We start from the raw sequence: 23,279 nt of genomic DNA on the forward strand, positions 1-23,279 counted from the left end.
CTAATGTCCTCCATGTTATTCCTTATGCTCCATAAGTAAGTGAAACCATATGATAATTGACTCTCTCTGCTTGACTTATTTCACTCAGCATCATCTCCTCCAGTCCCATCCATGTTGCTACAAAAGTTGGGTATTCATCCTTTCTGATGGAGGCATAATACTCCATAGTGTATGTGGACCACATCTTTCTTATCCATTTGTCCATTGAAGGGCATCTTGGTTTTTTCCACAGTTTGGCGGCCATGGCCATTGCTTCTATAAACATTGAGGTACAGATGGTCCTTCTTTTCACTACATCTGTATCTTTGGCATAAATACCCAGGAGTGCAATTGCAGGGTCATAGGGGAGCTCTATTTTTAATTTCTTAAGGAGTTTCCACATTGTTTTCCAAAGTGGCTGTACCAACTTGCATTCCCACCAACAGTGTAAGAGGGTTCCCCTTTCTCCACATCCTCTCCAACACTTGTTGTTTCCTGTCTTGTTAATTTTGGCCATTCTAACTGGTGTGAGGTGATATCTCAATATGATTTTGGTTTGAATCTCCCTGATGGCTAATGGTGGTGAACACTTTTCTTGTGTCTGTTCATGTCTTCTGCCCATTTTTTGACATGATTATCTGTTTTTTGTGTGTTGATTATGAGGAGTTTTTTTTTTTGTTTTAAAGATTTTATTTATTTATTTGGCAGAGAGAGATCACAAGTAGGCAGAGAGGCAGTCAGAGAGAGAGGGGGAAGCAGGCTCCTTACTGAGCAGAGAGCTGGATGCAGGGCTCTATCCCAGGACCCTGAGACCATGACCTGAGCTGAAGGCAGAGACTTAAACCAACTGAGCCACCCAGGTGCCCTGAAGAGTTCTTTATAGATCTTGGATATCAGCTCTTTGTAGTGTCATGTGAATATCTTCTCCCATTCCATGTGTTGGCTCGTCGTTTTGTTGACTGTTTCCTTTGCTGATGCACATAAGTTTTTTTTTTTTTAAACATACCATTCTTGATAAAAATTAGTTATCATTAAGGCCTCTCACAATCACATTGTCTTTTCTTGTCTTCAGCACGAGCAATTAAGTCTTTCCACCCTCCTGGTCCCATAATAAGAAGAGTTTCTTGTTCAAGTCATGGGGATACTGCAGTGCCTACCTTCTACAGATTTTCCAGTCTCTTGGGATTTTGGCCTGAGCTAGCCCTAGAACATCATTCATTTGTATCTACTGTTGTCTTTTATGTCAGACACTGTGCTAGATGCTGAGAATTTGAAAAATGAGTCTTTTAATTAAACTGATTATATGTTGTAGGGATTTCATTATACATTTTTGAAATTATTTATATTGGGCAGTTTTCCTGTGTGCTCATAACATTTAGTAAGGCCTGGTCCCTACTTTATCTACTACCATTCAGCTGCAAGTACAATTTCCATCCCTACAGGTTCCACCAGTCCTTACTGATGGACCCATGAGCTCATGGGGCCTATAATCAGTGTGGCTACTGTAGTCGCAGTGTTCAGTATTCCTGGGGCTAGAGCCCTGGACAGTGCTCCTGTTAAGCTGCCACCTTCTTTGCAGCTCAGCTATAAATCAGAACCTCTGCCTTGTCTTCTTGTCTAACATTCCAAGTCTTATAATGGGACCGATGTCTACCTAGATCTTGTATCCTATGTGCGTTTGCTCTAGCTGTTGTCCCCACCATTTTTAAAATAAATTTTTAACTTTCTCTTTTAACTCTTTCCCTGTATTTTAGAAACAGAAAAGAGACCACAAAATTAGGGAAAAACAAAACAAAACACCAAAAACAATTGCCTTTTTCTTTTTTGTCTTTGAAAGAATGGATTATGTTTCTTGACTTCATTCCCTTATCTTTTTTTACTCTTTTACTCATTGTAGTCATTTGTCTGTGCCTCATCTTGCATTGTGAAACTGCTCTGGCAAAAGTGACCAAATCTGTAAACTACTTAGTCAAATCATTCTTTTTAGGTTTTAGATTTTCTTTCCTTATCTGTGCAATTTGACACTACTGTCACTATCATTTAAAAATTCTCTTCCAGTTCTTTTATTTCTTTTTGGATTATACATTCTCAGCCATCTCTCTCTCTTTTTTTTTTTTTTTTTTTTTGTTTTTTCTTCTTCTGTTCATTCCTTAAATGTTGGTGATCCTCTGGACAGTGCCCTTAGCCCTTTTCTCCTTGTTCTACATCTTCCCTAGGTGGCCTCAACTGTTTCTGGTAGAACATTTGATGATTATCTCTGTGCTGACAAGTCCCAAATCATCATCTCCATTGAAACGTTGTCCTTGCATTTTGGACTCCTTTACATGACTAGTAAACACCCCTACCTGTACCCTCTATAGGTACCACAAAGTCAGGTTGACATGCTAAGTTCATCATCTCTTTTTCCAGATACAATGTTTGCCCTCAGTTAAAGGTACTACTCTCTTGTCAGATCAGACAGCCTGAAATTTTGAACCCTATTTTCTCTTTCATCTTCTACATTTAATCGCTTACTCAATTACTCATCCATTTATTCCAATTAAATATTGTGTTCTCATTTTGTGCCCACTATTGTGATAAAATTCTTGATTCAGTAGTTAATATATTTTGTGTTTGTACCTTTTCTCTAACCTTTTTGTTATAATCCTTGCCATCTTATGTTATAATCTGACCTATCTCCCTTTCTTCCTCTACTCCATCCTCCATAGTAAAATCATTTCAAAATTTCAGACATTTCAAAATTGAGATCAGGTCACTATTTTTCTGACTTAAACCCCTGAACTTCCTAACTCCTGTAGTAAAGTCCACCCTTTTTACTATGGCACAGAAGGCTTTCTGTGGACTTGTTTTCTCTCCAATATTCTCTTTTCCTGCTGCATTCTTTGAATCCTGTTCTGTACTCTTGTTTAATAATAGTTAATGACTTTTTCTTGAATGTGCCATGCTGGTTTTGTGCTTTTGTTTAGCTCCTAGGCTGTATTACTTTTCACATTCAGTGTCTTTGTTACTATTAATTAATTGAAGCAGCTTAAACATTGCCTCCTCTATGAAGCTTTTTATGATATTCTCTTCTCCCAGTTAAGGAGTTTTTTTGGTGTTTTGTATATGTACCACCATGTACTACTCTGTACACTCCTCTATAACCATTAAAGAGCTTCATTTCTCCTTTTTTGTCTATATATCTTTTTCTCTGTATGGAGTGTCTTGTATTTGCACCCTCAAACATAGAGCCTGATTTGTAATAGGCTTTCAGTAAATGTTTGATGACTGAATGAAGATAAGTTATTACCATAATGAGATATTCTTTCCTTAGATAGGAATTCCTTTACGAGATCTTAAGCTTCTCCTAGTAGGGACTTTATCTTACCTTTTTTATTTTTTAGGATCTTATCTCATAGCTGCTTAATGAAAAAGTGTAGTAATCAGAAGTGTAGGTATACAGTGGCTTAAGCAGGGTTTCCCTGCAGAGGAAGAAGTTGAATTGTGTTGGTCTTAATCACAGTAAAATTGTTCTTATATTTAATGGTCCTTATGTTTTATCCATATATCTTGATCAATTTTTAGATGGAAACATTACACCTAACTTTAATCACTTTGGTATATGCCAAATCAAGAATATTCTCAGAGTAAATACTCTAGGGATTAATTAAATGCTATTAATTATTAGGTTGAGGATTTTTACTTTTTAAAACTATAAAGTGTGGGTGTCCTAGTTGCTGTTAAAAGTTGCAGGGTAATTATCTAAAATACTTTGTAACTATGGTAGCTGGGTGGCATGGTTGGTTAAGCATCCAACTCTTGATTTCAGTTCAGGTCATGATCTCAGGGTTGTGAGATCAAGCCCCATGTAAGGCTTAGCACAGAGTCTACTTTGGATTCTCTCTCCTTTTCCCTCTGCCCCTCTTACTAATGTGTGTGCTCTCTCTCAAATAAGTAAATCTTTAAGAATAAAATAAAAAAATAAAATACTTTATAACTAAATCACACTAGGAGTCAGCAGGTAAAAAGCACAATCAGACTGAGACTGATTATATCATGTCCAATTTCTTTGTTACTTAGTTTTTTTAAATCATGTCTTATACCAAAAATTGTAGGTGTCTTCTTTAGAAAGACTGAAGAGTTAGGCATCATGGATATGAGTAGGGATTGAGATTGCAAATTGGAATTAATTATTAAGCCAGAAAGACACTATCAGGAAAAAGATTGGTTTGTTAACTGGGCTTCATAACCCAGTGTGGTTTGTGGAGGGGTGAGAAAAACACCAGTATCATGAATTTGGGTACCTTTTTTGCCTAGGAAAAGAGGAGCTGATAAACAGAAGCTATAAGCCAGTTCTTTAGGACTTCTGATATTAGTTGAAATATACTGCCCATTTTCTGTCAAGCTTATACTTTTTATACAAAAGTGTTAATATTGTGGATTTGAAGTAAAACTAACATTTCTCAGCAAGACACTGTTAAGGGATGTGCTGTTCATTATAAAACACTTATTTTGTGCCAGGCTATGTCCTAGGCTAGAAAGAAGAAACAGATGAGTAAAAGCCATAGTCCAGTTTCTCAGAGAGCTTGGCCTCCAGTGGAGGGAACATAAACCTTTTAAAGTGGTCTGAGGAGCATCTTGATTTGTTGACAGAAGCCCAGAACTTTAACTTGCTGGACTGGGCACTGCAAAGTTTGCTTGATGCTATGAAGAATGTGTGAAGGGTGAGGGGTTGTGCATTCCGGGCAGAAGAAACTCTATGTTTAAATATATGTTAGTGGGAGATCTTGCCATGTTGTGGGAGCTGTGGGTCCCAAAACTCAACAAATCAACCATGAGCCTTTATAAGCAATTAGTGGAATTGTTCTGGCCTGATGATGACTTACACTTACCATAGAAACCTTGAAAAATTCCCTGATCCTACCCTTATCCTCCCATTGGAGTTGGTTCCCATTGTATGTTCTGATACCATCTTTAATAACACTAATTATATTTTTATGCATGTAGTAGAAGAAGTAGTCTTCACATGCATGTTCAGTCTTTCCTATGTGAATGCAAGGTTTATGTTGTTTTAGTCATAAACATTTCCCTGGGACCTTGTCCAGTGATTGGGTTATAATGCATGGTCAGTAAATATTAGCTCAACAAATAAATGGTATTAAAGATAATATTGTAATAGTGTCCTAGAAAGCATACAGTAATAGTTTTGTTGGAGAAGGGATTTAATTAATGTAATTTAATGCATATTTTTAGCTGTGGGTTCTTTTCCTTTTAATTTCATCCAGATTTCTTTCCTTACCTGCTGGCTATAGTTTGGCCATTTAGACTTCAGAGAGAACACACATGTATTTTCAGTTTTTATTTTTATTTCCTCTACCTGTAGTGATTCAGAAGACACATGTAGCAACAAAGGACATCTTGTTTGAGGTTAGGTTCTAGTTATCATGGAGGTTAAAAATCTTGTAATGTCATAGTTGCTCTTGATAAGTCAGATGGTGACTAAAGGTCAACCTAGTTCTTTTCTGCATCTTTGCCTAAGCAGTGGTTCAAGTGTTGGCTTCTGCAAGAAAAATCTGTCTTCAGATAGTATCATATTCCTGGTAACATGCTCATGCTGATGGGCATGTAGAAACAGACTTATTGAGGGGAAAAGATTCATAGCTTCATATGAACCTTATGTTCACTTAGCTTCACTCAGATGTGCAAAAGCTTATGAGTTGAAAATGAGTGGAGGAGCCTTTGTATTTAAGATCTGTGAACCTTCAGCATTTATTCTTTTCTCCTGGTCCCAGGACCCTGATTGGCTTTGTGAAGTTTGCTCCTCAAAAGAACTCCTGTAACCTCCTCCCACTATTATTGATTCAGATAATGGGAACATCTAACTCTCAGCTATAGGTAGACTTGTTTTTTTTTGTTTTTGTTTTTTTAGAGCTTTATTTCTAAAGGATTAGTTAATTTGGTCATTACTAATACTATTGTATATAATTCAAGAATTGACCAGAATTTTTTTTTAAATTTCTTTTCAGTGTAACAGAATTCATTGTTTATGTACCACACCCGGTGCTCCATGCAATATGTGCCCTCCATAATACCCACCACCTGGCTCCCCCGACCTCCCACCCCCCGCCCCTTCAAAACCCTCAGATTGTTTTTCATAGTCCATAGTCTCCTGTGGTTCATCTCCCCCTCCAATATCCCTCAACTCCCTTCTCCTCTCCATCTCCCCATGTCCTCCATGTTATTTCTTATGCTCCACAAATAAGTGAAACCATATGATAATTGACTCTCTCTGCTTGACTTATTTCACTCAGCATAGTCTCTTCTAGTCCCGTCCATGTTGCTACAAAAGTTGGGTATTCATCCTTTCTGATGGAGGCATAATACTCCATAGTGTATGTGGACCACATCTTCCTTATCCATTCGTCCGTTGAAGGGCATCTTGGTTCTTTCCACAGTTTGGCGACTGTGGCCATTGCTGCTATAAACATTGGGGTACAGATGGCCCGTCTTTTCACTACATCTGTATCTTTGGCATAAATACCCAGGAGTGCAATTGCAGGGTCATAGGGAAGCTCTATTTTTAATTTCTTAAGGAATCTCCACACTGTTAACCAAAGAGGTAAAGGATCTGTACTCGAGGAACTACAGAAATTTGATTTATCTGCTCTATGGTCACTTGCAACTCTGAAGGAACTAGAAAACATGAATGACTATTCTTTTGAAATTCTTTAAGAATGGGTGGCTGTGATCCAGCTATTCTTTTAGCTAGAAATCTCTAATTAGTGAAATATCTATTCCAATTTTTCAGTGAAATAACTGAATTGTTGTGGTAACTCTGAGACAAATCCTGTAGTCTTGAGATGCTTCCAGAATCATCAGAGGAAGCTTACATTAGGTGTTACTGTAGCTCTTGCACCAAGTGTATACTATTTAATTCTGTATATTACTCAGTATTTGGTTAAAGCTTGAATATGGGAAAGGAGCTGGAAGTATTATAGAGAGATTCTGTGCCATGCTGATGATGAAACTGTAAATGGATGCATTGCACTGTGACCTGGACATTTTGGTGAAAACATTTTGTTTTACTTAAAAAATAAATTTTTATGTGTCTCACTTTTGTGAACCACAAAGTAAACTGTGACACAACCACTTTTGCATTTTTCTGAGCTTTGTAATACAGTAACACTTTGGTGTAGTAAGGGTCACCAAAGGTTACTTGGTAGTGTTTTTAGGAAATATCCCTTTGCAGATGTTAAAAACAACAGGTCCAGACTGGCTTCATCAGATTAGATTGTTGTGTTAACCTAAAAACAGCAAGGCCATAGAGAAAAATCCTGATTAGGTACTATTATTTACATATGAAAAAACTGAGATTTAATGAGAGACAAAGTATTTTGTCCTATACCACGCTCCTAGAAAGTGATCTGAGTATAAGAGTCTAATCTGGGGAACTCCACAGCCTTCTTACCCATTACCCTTTACAAGATAGTTTTTCTCTTGATGGTATCTTTCACGCCTTTAGGCTTATGGTACTGCTGAATCACAGGCCTTTGTGGGAGAAGTTAAATGTAGAGATCTAGACTTTGGGAGTTCTCTGAAAGGTTGTACAAACTGAGACTTATTGAGGGAAAAAGAGAAGTATTCCTAAACTGGTTGAGGGGAAGGGAAGGAAGAAAGAGAGGTGGGAGGGGGTTGGAGAAAGAGAATGAATGTTAAGAGGAGGAGGGGGAACATGTAGAATGTGTTGTATTTTATTACACCTCTCTTCCTCTTATGGACACATCCTTATTTGGTGTACTTTTTAAAAAAATTTACTTTTTATTTATTTTTTAAAGATTTTTATTTATTTGACAGAGAGAAAGAGAGCATGCCTGCGGGGATGGAAAGAATATAGGGGAAGGAGAGAGAAGGGGAAAAGAATCTACTAAGAAAAGTCTGCTGAGGAGCCCCTGGGTGGCTCAGTGGGTTAAGCCTCTGCCTTCAGCTCAGGTCATCATCTCAGGGTCCTGGGATGGAGCTCCATCCACATCAGGCTCTCTGCTCAGCAGGGAGCCTGCTGCCCCCCCCCCCCCCCCCCCCCCCCCCCCCCCCCCCCCCCCCCCGCACGCCTCTGCCTACTTGTGATCTCTGTCTGTCAAATAAATAAATAAAATCTTAAACAACAAAAAAAAAAGTCTGCTGAGTGTGGAGCTGGACCTGGGGCTATCTCAGGACCCTGAGATCATGACGTGAGTCAAAACTCAGAGTTGGATGCTTAAGCAACTGAGCCCTGAGGTTTCCTTTTTTAAAGGAAAAATTATATATAAAGTATCAAACGGACTTATTTCCCTGCCCTTCCAGTGTCTTCTCACTCAGCTTTTAGCAGTTGTCAGTAGTGTTTCATGTATAACACTTTTTTTTTAAAGCTATGAGCATTATGCTCTTAACATTCCCAGCAACAAAAAAATAAAATCCATAATACAATCCAATACCCATTTGGTGCTCAATTTTCCTGAATTGTCTCAAAAACAATTATTTATTACTGGGGGTTGACTAAATTAGGATCCGTGCAAAGTCCACACATTGCATTTGGTTAATGTATCTCTTAAATTTACATTTTCTTCCTATTTATTTGCTGAGGAAAGAAACTTAATCCTTCCTCTTGTAGCATTTTCATATTCTAGATTTGGCTGATGGTGTCCTAATGTTGTTCAGCATGTTTTTCTGTTCCTTGTTCCTGTAAACTAGTAGACCTAGAGGCTTGAATAGATTCAAGTTGAGTTTGTTTTGGCAAGAATATTTCATAGATGGTCCTCTTGTCTTAAAATAGGACATTAAGATTGATTCAGAAAAAGGTTCTTTTCTTTTTTTTCTTAAAGATTTTATTTATTTATTTGACAGACAGAGATCACAAGTAGGCAGAGAGGCAGGCAGAGAGAGAGAGGAGGAAGCAGGCTCCCTGCTAAGCAGAGAGCCCGATGTGGGGCTCCATCCCAGGACCCTGGGATCATGACCTGAGCCGAAGGCAGAGGCTTTAACCCACTGAGCCACCCAGGCGCCCCAAGGTTCTTTTCATGTAATGGATTTAATAGTCATTAGTGATTGCTACCTGGATATTACTAATTCATTAGGGATTGCTTGCTAACCAGCAACAAGTGTATCTGATTGTCTTATTTTGTGATTCCATCATTTTTTCTGCATTTATTATGATTCTTTTGTAAGGAATCTTTTATCATCAATTATTTGATTGTCTTGAAATACAGGAAATACTAGTGTAAAGGCTTCTAAATCTTTAGAGAAGCTTTTTTAAAAATTGAGTTATAACTTACATGCAATAAAGTGCATAAATCTTAAATGATGTACCTCTTAGTGAATTTTTACATAGTATTCACTGTTACCAACACCTCAGTCAACCCTTTCTCATAGAGGTAATCTCTATGTTAACCTCAGATTGGTAACTTCAGTATCACCTAGGAACTTGTTAGAAATACATGTTTTAAGAATCTATTTTGGGCATACTGACATGGAAGCTCTGAGGGGGGCAGCAGTCTTGTTTTAATAAGCCCTCTCAGGTGATTCTGATACACACCAATATTGGTGAACCATTGCTCTGTCCTAATCGTTACCATTATAATTAGTCTGTTCTCGATCTTCCCTTTATATAAATGGATCAACTGTACAGTTTTTATGTTCCATTATATTTCCCAGGTGCAGGGATTTTGCCCTGTGTCCCAGGGACCAAAGGGTTTGGTGCCCCTTCCCCAGCAGTTTAAGGCTTTGCTGCATAAAATAGAAGGATGCATAGAAGCTAGTGGGTCTTTGTCCTTGTTGCAGCTTAGCCCTTATCTCCTGTATGCTTGTGCAATTCAGAGTAGGCTCTCTGGTGTATTTTCCTTGGATAGTAGGATGAGGCCCATAGGAAAGAGCTTGCTATTCCAAGCCGACATTTTACTCCACATTCGGCTTTTAAGCATCCATGAAAATGTAAGCTTATTACTCCTTATGATGGTCACTTATTCCTTTTATGCTCTGTCAAAAGTGAAACTTAAAAAATGTCTTGTTTCAGCCATAAGAAACTCTTAATCTCATGAAACAAACTGAGGGTTGCTGGGAGGGTAGAGGGATAAGGATAGGGTGGCTGGGTTATGGACATTGGGCAGGGTATGTGCTATGGTGAGTGCTGTGAAATGTGTAGCCTGATGATTCACAGACCTGTACCTCTGGGGCAAATAATACATTATGTATTAATAATGAAAAGAAAATATAACATAAAAAAATGTCTTGTCTTTTCTTGGAGGTTCTTGGCCCCCTTTGGAATTTGGCTCATTTGGTTGTCTTTTGATGTTGGCTCTCTGATGGGCTCAAGAAAAGTTAGGATTTTAAAGATTATTGGGTAACAACCAGGTTGTTAGGTAGTAGTGATAGTCATTGCAGCTTTCTACATCCTAAGTGGAAGTGACATTCTGATCTTTCTATAAATGGAATCATACACTATATGTACTCTTAAATAACTAGCTCATTTGTTTAAAGGATCTTGCTAAATTCATCTGTATTGTTGCGTGTAACCAATAGTTAGCTCTTTTTGTAAATTATGATGTATTCTATTAAGTCAAAATTACTACTAAAATTTATTTTTCTATGATATTCTTTCAGCATATCTAAATCCTTTTTTTTTTTTCCTTTAAAGATTTTATTTATTTATTTGACAGAGAAAGATACAGCAAGAGAGGGAGCACAAGCAGGGGGAGTGGGAGCGGGAGAATCCTGCTCCACAGGAAGACTTATGCGGGGCTGGATCCCAGGACTCCCAGATCATGACCAGAGACAGCACTTAATGACTGAGCCACCCAGGCACCCCTCAGTACATCTAAATCTTAACAAAATGTTTCATTTTGGGGGTATTTATTGAGTGTCTGCCATATACTGAACAAGCTTAGGGTTGGTAATGTATGCTGGTATAGCAGACACAGTCTGTGCCATCCTTGAACTTACAGCCTAGCAATGATCCATCTGTTTTAATGTTAGCCCTGTCACCCTTCTGCCTGACCCGTGATTCTCTATAACCCTGTTCTCAATGCCCATTTAATTTAGGAATTTTGCTTGAGCATGTCCTAAATATATCAAAAAGCTAAAGGATTGCATGATGTGATTTTTTTTAAATACTCGGTGTTTTATAAAATGTCTATGGTTAATTGTTATACCTGTATACTATTTTAAAAGGCAGTACAACGGGGCACCTGGTGGCTCAGTGGGTTAAAGCCTCTGCCTTCAGCTCAGGTCATGATCTCAGGGTCCTGGGATCCAGCCCTGCATTGGCTCAGGTCCTGATCCCAGCGTTCTGGGATGGAGCCCTGTATCAGGCTCTCTGGTCAGCAGGGAGCCTGCTTCCTCCTCTCTCTCTGCCTGCCTCTCTGTCTACTTGTGATCTCTGTCTGTCAAATAAATAACAAATCTCTAAAAGGCAGTGCAACTACTCAGGTGTTAGGCGTGGCCATTATTCAAGCAGCTTGGCACTTATCATCTTTACTTAGCCCAGTACCCTAGTGTCATTTGCATGCCCCACATAGTTATTTAAGTTTATTGGAACTAAATGGTAAAATTTGGAGAGAATTTTTGTGGTTTGGCCAGGGGAGCTTCTGGTTCCTCTTTATCTGCTAGTATTTTCCTGTTCCTTAAATTAAAACTTAAGAAAGTAATATGCCTTGAATCTACATTCAATAACATTATTTAATGTTCCTAAGCCACAAATTAATTTAAAGCCTCACTTTCACAAGTTGCTTTGATCCCAATCTGCCTAACAAGCTGTAGCTGGAGGACAAAAAAGTCAGCTTGATACAATAATGGGGCTTTGTATTGAGCTTGGTGTGGTCTTTTTAAAACCATAAGCAATCTGCAAGGAAAGAAGTACTGTTTTAAACCTTTACTTTTGGCTGAAGGTATCCTTTTTGTTCATTTGATTATTGTAATCAAGCCTTCGAATCGGTTTATGCCACAGATGAAAGCTAGGAGAAACAGGGCAGAAGGGGATTTAGGGGAATAGGTTGAGTAACACAAGGTTAAAAAATTTAAATTAAGATATATTTATCTGAATGTGAAAGCACATATTAAGAAGTGACTAGTTAGGGGTATGCAGTCATCAGCATTGCTGTTCAGTTAATTGCTCTGGGTCTCAGTAGTGAATATATGCCTGTGTAAATCCCCAAAATTCAGGTAGTTCATACCTCCCAAAAAGCTGTTTGAAAAACTAAAAAAAGAATGTGAGTGGGTGGTTCCTCAGATGATAAGGTAATGGATGTGAAAGGAGTTTGAAAAGGTGAAAGCTTCTACTATTGCTCTCAAAACTTCTCATTTAATTATACCTAGGTTCTTTGCAGTCTTTATGCTTCCCTAGCCTTAATTATCCAATTCCTTCCTTCACTCTTGTACTTCTCAATAAGCCTCTCAGAATATTTCTTTCCTGGTGCCTGGGTAGCTCTGTCAGTTAAGTTTCAGTCTCTTGATTTCAGGGTCATGATCTCTGGATTCTGGGATCTGCTGAGCCCCATGTCTGGCTCTGTGCTCTGTGGGTAGTCTGCTGGAGATTCTCTCCCTCTGCCTCTTACCCTGTCCTACTCCTGCATGTGCTCTTTTTCTCTCTTTTTCTACCTCACTCAAGTAAATCTTTAAAAAAAAAAAAAAAAAAAGAATGTTTCATTCCTTTGTCAGAAAGGCAGTCTGCATGGATCCTGGAATCAGGTAGACTTGAACCTGAATTATTTTCAGTACTTTACGAATTTTTGGACAAGTATTTTACCCTTTCCAAATCTCGGTTTATCGATTTAATATGGGAGGACATCCACAATGTTATGAAGATTAAACAAGGAGGGAGTGGTAAGCATGATACCTATCATGTAAATGCTCAGTAAAGTTTGCTTTTACTTTTCTCTTCCTATCCTATTATGGATTCCTTTTAAAAGCATGAAACATACAAGCAACCCCCCCCCCCCCCCCCCGCCAAAACCTTGATTTACTGGATTGATTTATTTACTTATTTATGCGGGGAGGGGAAGTTGGAGATGGAGAATAAGAGTCTCAGGCAGACTCCCCACTGAGCACAGAGCCCAATATGGGGCTGGATCCCAGGACAGAGATCATGACCTGAGCCAAAATCAAGTGTTGGAAGCCTAACCAACTGAGCCACCCAGGTGCCCCTGATTTACTCATTTTTTAAAAAAGAATTTATATATAGTTTTGAAAATTCTTTTAGATGTGAAATATCAATACTATAAATGTGCCTATATTTGAAAAATCATTTTACAGAAATTAAATCAGAAAATCTCAGACATTTCCAAGCCCTGTTCCAGGTATTATTCTTTGTTCAGCATTAAATTAAAGCTCATTGACAATAGTAAAATGTTTCAGAGAAGATGGAATCATTTGATTTTGTAGCCAGCATGTACTTTTTCAAATTGTTATGATTGCATTCTTTAATCACTTAACAGACTGCATATCAGGGAAAGTTCATCAGAGGTAGCATAAGCTACTAAAATGAGGCGGACTCACAATGTTTGTTTTATTTAATTTCATAGTTATGTAAGCAAATATAAGAGAAAGTTTCATGAATATTTAAAGATAATAGGTAGTCAACTAATGAAGTGACAGTATTCATACTATAAGCAGATATGCAAGCTTTACAGTTGAGCCATCAGATTACTTTAAGACCACAACCAAGATGATTGATTTTGTTTATTACAGTCATTTGTGCATTTAGAAATCAATAAGTACTCTTGAAAGGAAATAGTGCATTCAGGTTCTAATAAATTTTTCTTGTTTTTGTTCTGAGTGGTGGCACCCCAAACACACTTTGTAATAGTAGTGTGTCTTTCTTGTAGGCTTATCTTGTACCTCTAAGTTATTAATACTTAAGATATTCTTGGGAGGTAATATATAGTATTCTCATTTTAGACAGTAAAATAAAGAAATAGAGAAGTGAAAGAATAGAATGTTCTGTCCTTAGACTACTTGTGATAGGCAGGGAAATGTTAAAGCCTTTCTGACTCATAGACTGACTCACCAGAGGACAGAATTTTTAATGTGTGTTATTTAGTGATTTGCAAAATGACCCTTATATCTAATATCATTATCAGTTTCCTTATGGTTATCCTGAAAGTGTTTGTAGTTGTGGAAGTATGTTTTGTGGTAAAGACTGTTATAAAAAAAATGGGATGGCAGTAATCTCACATGGATACTGCCCCTGTCCCTTTTTCTGGTCATGGCATATGTTGCTATTTGATCATGATAATTTATCTTAGAGTCTAGATTTTACTTCAGAATCTTTTTCAACATAATCCTTGAGGAAGCTGCTACCAGTTAATCACAGATACACAAAACAAAGTTGTTTTTCAGTCTTGATTTAGTATTTATTAAATTAACTTGCGCTAAGAGATTATGAATTAACTTAAAAGTTGAGAATCTTTCAAATTTGTGGTCCTGTGACAGGCCACGAAGTATATAACACTTAGCTTATGCTCTTAACAGGTTTATTTTCTAACGGGTCAACTAGACATGCCCACAATATAAGACAGACTCAACTATATTATTGATGTGAAGGGAATAGAGAAAGATGAATCAGTTTTAACTGGAAAGTTTTGTGGGTGTAGAGATTTTGAACTTTGAGGGTGGGGCCTTTAAGGTGGTCTTTACAAGAGTAAAGGCACAGAAGGTAGAAAATACAGAATAGATTTTGGGGAATGTCCAACAGTGTATCTTGGCTTGAATGTATAGTACTGCAAAGAGTGTAGAACCAAATGGAGAAGTTCAATCTCTGTAGTGGATTTGGGATTTTATTTTGTTATTCCTGGTCCATGCATGGTTTTTAATCGTAGAAGGGAAGAATATGATCAGATCTGTGCTATAAGAGTTTAACTGTTGGGCGCTTGGGTGGCTCAGTGGGTTAAGCCGCTGCCTTTGGCTCAGGTCATGATCTCAGGGTTCTGGGATCAAGCCCTGCATGGGGCTCTCTGCTCAGCAGGGAGCCTGCTTCCTCCTCTCTCTCTGCCTGCCTCTCTGCCTACTTGTGATCTCTCTGTCAAATAAATAAATAAAATCTTTAAAAAACAAGATTAACTGAACATTTAAAAAATAAATATTAGAAGATCAATTTTCTTATTTTCTGGGAATTTTGATAATCATTTTATATAAATACATATTTATCTCTGTAAGCTAATTAGAACAGAGCAGCTTTAAAAGACTTTATAATCTAATTTATTAATACCCTCCAGGGTATTTTTCTCCTCAGTATTCAGGTTATTTTAGGACTTTTCTCCTTGCCAATTAGTTTGATTTTTCCATCTTGGGTTCTTTACTTCCTAATTGATTTCCTTAGCTGATTTAAACTTACCTGTTTTGTTTTTTATCTTTGAATTCTTGCTGTGTTCCTTTGTTCTGCTTGCCATAGTCATAATTTGTTTCTTTTCTTGCTTCTACTCCCTTGTTTATATGGTTGTGTGGCCATTTCTTTTTATCTTTCTAGGTAGAGACTTGAATAGCTGGACCAAGACTTGTACTTGCTGTTGATAGAACCTGGGTGAATTCCCATTGATACCTTTTTCACCTTAGCTATGATTTTGTCTCTTTCTTTTACTGCACACCTTCAGGACACCTTTTGAGCAGTTGTATGCTGTTCTGTCTACTTCTTTGTGGTTGAGGATATAAGGCAGTGTGGGAAGAACTCTTCTGGTGCTCCAGGCTTTCCTGTCTCCTTAGGTTTTGTTAAATGTATACTGGCCTCACTCTATCCTGTGTAGTATAATTTGAGGGGCTTTAGACTCTCCCCTCAAGTCAGAACAGTGCCTTGTTCTGTGCCAAAGTTGTTTTCCTGGACTTTCCTAGAGCATGCCAAACCAGGTATTTCTATCCAAACTAGAGAATGTTTATTAAAACTTTGGAGTTTTATCAACTCACCTCTTTTCCCCATTTCTGCTTTCAGTCAGTGTCATAATGCTAGGAGCCAAACCTCATTGTTCAGAATCTTTCTCTGTCCACTACTTTATAAAGTATAGAGGTGCTTAGTTTACACAATTTTTGTTTGAAGCTGGTGAGTTTTTGGCTAAAAATTATATTCATACACACACGTATATATATTCTTTCTTTTTTATTAGTTATTGGGGATAGGAAGTTTTGTAATTCTGCTTCACTCCAGCAACTTTACTTGAATGTCTCTATGATTTCCTAAATATTTATTTTTCACTTAATTAATAACACACATACTTCAGAAACTCTCAATTTTTAAAGTATAGGTATGGCTTTGAATCAGGTTTTGTTTTGTTTTTGTTTTTACTAAAAAAATAACTGACAGCATATGATTAAGATACATAATTTTAAAAAACCATCAGTTACTGTAGGGTATGTTTTTTTCTTTTATTCACATTTTGTACTTGTGTATGCTTTTGTAGAATTTTTATATAATCACAATGAGCATATAGTGAGCAGTAAGCATATAGCATATTGTATTTCTATTAATATTAGGATAAGCATTTTAATATTTCTATCTCATCTTTGTGATCTCATCATGTGACCCTGAATATGTCATACTTTATTAAACAGTTAAATAAAGGACAGTAGGTATTTCAGTTTTATGTTCTTGTCTGTTCATTGAACCTTTTTGTGTTTGTTGTTTTGTGTTACCTTTAAAATAAATTTGGGAGGTTGAGATTAGTGGACTAACCAACTTTATTAAAACCATTATACTTTTCACCATGATCCTACTGTAGTATCTATTTATATTACCAGTTGGAAATTTGTTTGAGATAGTTGCTTAAAATGATACCTGATATCTCTCCTGTTAATGTCAGAAAAAAAATTTTGGTGCTATTTTATTTTTTTCCTATATCCTACTGTGATTTTAGTAATGAATTTTTAAAATGTATTCCAGTTTTTATAAGATTACATATACTTTAAAAAATAACAAATAACACTTTCTTATTTTAAAGGAGATAATATTGTCCAAAGTGAAAAAAATAATATGGATTGGAAATTGGAAGACATGTTTTCTGTAGAAGTATTTCTTTTTTTCAAAATTCAGTCAGAATTGACAGTCTGGTTTTATTAATTCTGGAATTTGTTATCATTGTGCATAGCCCAAGTTTAAAAAAGCGTGTATAAAAATGTTCTTTACTTTCTCCTAACATTAATTTATTAATTTAATTCCTGCACTCAATATTTATTAAGAAATTTGTAGGAATCATAATAGGTTTTGGAGCATGTCATTGTCTCTGAGTATATATTCTTATTATATAATAACCCATGTAATTCTGCTTATTTAGGAACGTTTAATCAACTTTTTTGTCTCCTCAGATTCTGTCAGATTTTAAGAACAAATGCATCTTATAGCTCATGGAAGAAAAAACACAAATCAAGACATTTTTGGGTTCCAAACTGCCAAAGTATGGAACAAAATCTGTGAGGAGTACTCTGCAGCCAATGTCAAATGGGACACCTGTTAATTTATTGGGAACTTCCAAGAGTAGCAACGTCAAAAGTTACATAAAGAATAATGGCTCTGATTGCCCATCATCCCATTCATTTAATTGGAGAACAGCAACTAAATACCAACTCAGTGCGCAAAGTGTTGAAGACCGTAACAGTACTCAAACTTCACACAATAAAGTAATTGATCCTGAAAAACATGCACCTACTCAAGGAATTTTTGATAAAAATGGGATAAAGGGAGGCTTGAAAAGTATTTCTTTACTCACATCAAAGTTAGCAAAGCCATCCACTATGTTTGTGTCATCTACGGAGGAGTTAAACCAAAAGTCTTTGTCTGGACCATCTAGTTTGGGTAAATTCACCAAAGGCACATTATTAGGAAGGACTTCATATTCTTCAGTCAGTGCTCCAAAATCACAGTTGAATGGATTGTATGGTAACCGTTCAGCTGGTAGCATACAAAGGCCTAGAGCAAACTCCTGTGCCACAAGAAGCAGTTCTGGAGAAGGCTTAGCACAATCCCTAGACAATATTAAATCTCTTACTTGTGAAAAAATGGTAAGGTCACAAAGTTTTTCACATTCCATTCAGAATTCATTCCTTCCACCTTCATCTATAACCAGATCACATTCCTTCAATAGAGCTGCAGATCTTACAAAGCCTTATCAGAACCAACAGCTACCCATTAGAGTGCCTCTGAGGTCAAGTATGCTAGCAAGAAATTCCCGGCAATCAGAAGTGCTCAATGGGAATGATCACCTAGGGTATGGATTTAATAGGCCTTATGCTGCTGGTGGAAAGAAGTTGGCTTTACCAAATGGCCCAGGTGTAACTTCCACTTTGGGTTATAGGATGGTTCATCCCTCTCTACTGAAATCTAGCCGACCTCCATTTTCTGGCACTATCACAGTTGATGGTAATAAGAATTCACCTGCTGATCCATGTGTAGAAGAAGATGCTGAACTTATGGCTAAGGATGGAGCTACAAATAAGGACCAAGAACTAATTGAAAATGATAGTTATAGAACAGAAAATGACCAGACCATGAAGCATAATGCTAAAATTAGATACCTGAGTGATGATGTGGATGATATTTCCTTGTCATCTTTGTCATCTTCTGATAAGAATGATTTAAGTGAAGACTTTAGTGATGATTTTATAGATATAGAAGACTCCAACAGAACTAGAATAACTCCAGAGGAAATTTCTCTCAAAGAAGAAAAGCATGAAAATGTACCACCAAAGGATATATTTGATTCCCCCAAGGAAAATGAAAAAAGTAAAACTGACGAGTGGATAGATATAAGTGTCTCTGGTAAATATTAATATTCTTAAGTTTGCTTTTTCATAGATAATATAATTGAACTTACACTTGGGATTACCTTTTGATTAATTCCAAGATGCTGTCAATTTTTGTGGCGGGATGGATCTAAATAAAATTGAGGTGGGGCAACTTTTATCTTTCTGTGACTTTTGCTCTCAGACTTATTTTTCACTATTTAAAACAGTGATAAAAATACTCTTCCCTAATATATCTTACCTTTTTCTTCTGTGACTTTCATGTAGAGGCCTATTCCTATTGCTTCAGATTTTTTTCTTTTCCCCCTCTTCCCTAAACAGTGGCATGCCATTTTAAACTGTCTCTTCCTTTATGGTAATAGATGCTATGTGTTTAGAGTGAAGCTGTGCCAAAAGGTAAATGAGCTAATAATAATATAGGTTATGTCCAGTCTAATGAGTGTTTTTATCCTAGAAATTTTTTACTTTTTTAAAATAGAGCTTAGATTTCTTGTTTAGCAAACTCAGAGGAACTTTATTTTTTTAACTGAGAAAAGTGAGATTAGTACCTCTTAAATATTTCCTCTTATGCTTGGTCATCCTGATACTAAAATTCTGGAGAAAATATCTCTTTGTGCCCAAATAGCCTGAAAACAGAGCAAACTGAAGGGATTGAGTGTAGGCATGTGATCTGGTCAAGAGTGTAGGCCATGCCTAGAGATATGCATAAACCCTTGACTGTCTGAGGGTCTTTTGCCAGAACAAGTGTTTCTCTTATAAGGTGGCAACTGCAAGGTTAAATGATATACACAGAGAAAGGAGTTTCATGGCCAGTGTGTAAAAGAAATATCTTAGGAAATATTAAAAGAATGTGAAGCTTTATTTATAATTCTAGAAATGTTGCAGAAGTGAAAGATGGCTCAATGAACTTTCTTTATGTGTATTGGGAAACATTTCAGTAGGTTATTTAAAATTTTATCCCCTGATTTTTTTTTTTATTGTTTAGGATTTAGAAAATGCTATAATTACTAATACTTTTTTGCCAGTTATTTTGCTATATTAAGTTATTAGAGTGTATATTTTCAGAAGCTGAGAAATACATTTCTATGAATTAATAACTTTTTTCCCCTTTTTCTTCTTAAAAAAAAAAATTGAAGACAGGAGTGAATGTACAAAACATACTTCTGGGAGCAACTTGATTTCACCAGATACTGATTACAGAGCTGGTTCTTCATTTGAGCTCTCTCCATCTGATAGCTCTGATGGAACATACATGTGGGATGAAGAGGGTTTGGAGCCCATTGGAAATGTCCATCCAGTTGGGAGTTATGAGTCCTCAGAAATGAACAGCATAGTATGTATGAATTTATATATACTTTTGAAACATTTTGTTTACCTTACTATGGAAAGACTTGTAATACTGCTTGGATTTTTTTAAGTTTATAAATAGCTCTCCTAGTTTAAGAAAGAAATTTTGTATCTGTTAAGAGCCTACAAAACATCTGACCTTAATACATAATAAACCATATATTTGTGTCACATGACATGAGTTAAATACACTCTCATACATTATGTACACACATATATGGATAGATACACTGTATTCAGGTTAAGGTAGGCTAGTGGTTCTCAAATTTGGGAGGAAGGCAATGTCTGGATGCAATTTTGGTTGTCATATTGAGGGGTACACTGACAAATAGTGGGAAGATGCCAGGGATGCTTCTTAATGCCCTATAGTAGTATCCACAGCAAAGGATTACCCAGCCAAAGATGTCAGTAGTGCCACTTTTGAAAAATCCAGGGCTAAGCTATGCTGAAGTTAACATTTAAGTGCCAACTCAGTGGCTTAACACAATAAAAGCTTAATTTTTACTCTTCCAAAGTCTGTTGTGGGTCTGGAAGACTCTGTGGAGCAACTTCAGTGTTCTAAGCTGCTTTCCTCTCACCATCTTGAGCATCACCAAAAGAAGGTGGCTTTACCATTACCTTTCGAGGCCCCATCAAAAGGTCACTGTTGTAGAGGAAAAATGCTGCCAGCTCTTATATTTGCAATTACTTGCTGGGGCCTGCAGGTGGTACATTGTATTTTTACTCATAGCCTGTTGACTCTAATTTAAGATTAGTAGTAACTGGGCAAGAAGTGTAATTTTCCTGTGTACCTGGAAGGCAAGGGAACCAGATGTGGGTGAGCCCTAGGAGACCTACTATACATTATTATGTGCATATTTTAAGAGACACTGCAGTAATGTGGCTAATATGCTCTATGAGTAAAGTGTAGTTGGTATGTTTGAAGTGACTCATTGTAATTACTCGGTATATAAAATAAAATATGATTTTCCATTAACTGTATGGAAAATTGGTAGTCTTCATGGATATACTAAAGTCCAAGTAGGTTTTAGGTAATGTAATTTTCTGTACTCTCATAAATCTGTGACTTAGAAAAACTAAGCATCCTTACCAGAGAATTGTTAAATTGCACAGACATAGAGAGGACACATATTTAATTTAGGGAGAGTATCTCTATCTCATTAGAGAAAAGTTTAGAGACGATTACAGGATGTGCTTTCTTTCTAGGACTTTTTAAAGCAAGTGTGATCAAAATGGGAATGAACATTGTGTCCAGCAGATGGCAGTAATAATCCACTTAGTATCTGACATTTTTCACTTCACTGTTCCTATAACTTAAAGATTCCTTTAGAAGAGTTCAGAATGCACCTAGATCTTAAGATCTCAGAGCTTCTGATATAAGAGGAAAACAGTCTGAGAAAGGATGGAGAATTGATGGCAGATGTTGAAAAAAGTGTTAAGATCTCCTACTGTGTTAGAGGATTACTTTTTTTTTTTTTTCCCTGAAATTCTACCAGTTTTTTGCTTCTTGTATTTTGAGGGTATTTTGTTAGGTGTGTACCTGTTTAGAATTTTTTTTGCTGAAATTGGACTTAAGTCATAATTTAGTGATCTCTATTTCTCATTACCCTTTTTCTCTTAAGGCCTTTTTTTTCAGATGTTAGTATATTTTATCAATTTTATTTCTGTATGTTCCAACTTTTTACTATGAACTTTTTGATACATAGCAAATAGGTTATAACTTTTTTAAAATTATAATTTCTCTTTGTCTTCTAACCAGTGAGTTTAGTCCTTTTATGTTTGCATTTATTGATATACTTGGACAACATTCTCCCATCTTACTATTTTTAATTGCTTTTTTTTTTTTTGCCTAGAATAGTTTAAATAAATATTTAAAACTTAATCCAAAAAGAACTTTAACATATTCTCATTTTTCTTGGCCTCCCTATCCCTCTCACCAAAGCCCATGTCTGTCCCATCCCCTCACTCCCCCCACCCGCCTCACCTCCAGTTCCCCAACCACCATCATGGTTGTTCTCTACAACAGTGCTCCTTCCAGCCCAGGTGGGGAGAGCTTCAAGATAAGGAGCTTTCATTAAGAATGTGAATCAACTGTGTTATTACAACAGTTTAGTTCAACCCACTCTTTAGTTTAGTTGATACTATTTTCACAATAAAACTTTCTTTTTGAAAAAAACAGTGTGTTGATATGCATTGTGGTGGAAGCTCCTTATCTCCAACAGTTTGTAGACTGACTACTTTGCATAGCAATTATCTAGAATCTAGGTTATTATTATTATTTTTTGGTTTAAATACAAATAGTGTTCTGTTGAGGTGTAACTCACACTAAATAAAATGCAGAAATATTTGTCATGCAGCACAGAGAATTTTGAATGTTTGTATATAATGTCACACCACATTGTGATAAAGAATATTTTTGTCATCCCAGAATGTTTCCTGTGCTTTTCAGTCATTCTCTCAATCCCACCCCCAGAGGTGCCCCTGCTTTGATATATATCACTATAGATTAGTTTTGCCTATACTTCGTATAAGCAGAATTATAAACATGCCTATTTTATGTTTGACTTCTTTGATGCAACATTTTATACATTTTATAGTTTGTTTCTTATTTTATAATATTTCTTTGTGTGAAGGTAGTACAACTTACTTTATCTTGCTATTGATTGACATTCAGGTTGTTTATTGTTTCTAGCAACTGCTATTATTGGAAAGATTTTGTTACATATTTTTGGGTAAACATTTATGCATTTCTGTTGGTGAAATATGTAGGAGAGGCACCACTGAATTATTGGGTATTTATGTATATAGCTTCAGATGCTGTTAGTTTTCCAATGTTGTTGTACCAGTTTACAATCCCACTGGTAGAAAATGAGCATTCTAGAAATTCCATGTTCTTTTGGTGCTGTCTGTCTTTTTGCATTTTTGCTATTCTGGTGGGGGTATAGTATTTCACTGAGATTTTTGTCTTGTGTTTTTTAATAACTGTTTGTTGAGCACCTTCACATATGTTTATTTGCCGTTAGCATATCCTCTTTTGTGACAGGTCTTTTATTAAACTGTATTTTTTTCTTTTTGGTTTGTAAAAACTCCTTCATATATTTCGGATGTAATTTTTTTTACACATATACATATACACTTATATATGTGTATATGAGTATATAATTAATATATATGGGTTCCTTTTTAAATCCTTTTTTTTTTTAAGATTTTATTTATTTATTTGACAG

General features: G+C 36.4%; 1 protein-coding gene across 6 annotated transcripts in view; it reads left to right on the forward strand.

The window, feature by feature from the left end:
- Positions 1-23,279, forward strand: part of CCSER2 (coiled-coil serine rich protein 2) — a 187,570-nt gene that overhangs the window by 27,635 nt on the left and 136,656 nt on the right. For all 6 annotated transcript variants that reach the window (XR_009403943.1, XM_059397936.1, XM_059397935.1 and 3 more), the window contains 2 exons: positions 17,272-18,721; positions 19,842-20,038. Coding sequence is in view for 5 of the 6 variants with exons in the window: in XM_059397936.1 (XP_059253919.1) it covers positions 17,311-18,721; positions 19,842-20,038 (1,608 nt within the window). In the remaining variant the exon portion in view is untranslated. The remainder of the gene's footprint in view (positions 1-17,271; positions 18,722-19,841; positions 20,039-23,279) is intronic.

This window comes from Mustela nigripes, chromosome 4 (assembly GCF_022355385.1).
Source record: "Mustela nigripes isolate SB6536 chromosome 4, MUSNIG.SB6536, whole genome shotgun sequence".
Lineage (NCBI taxonomy): Eukaryota > Metazoa > Chordata > Mammalia > Carnivora > Mustelidae > Mustela > Mustela nigripes.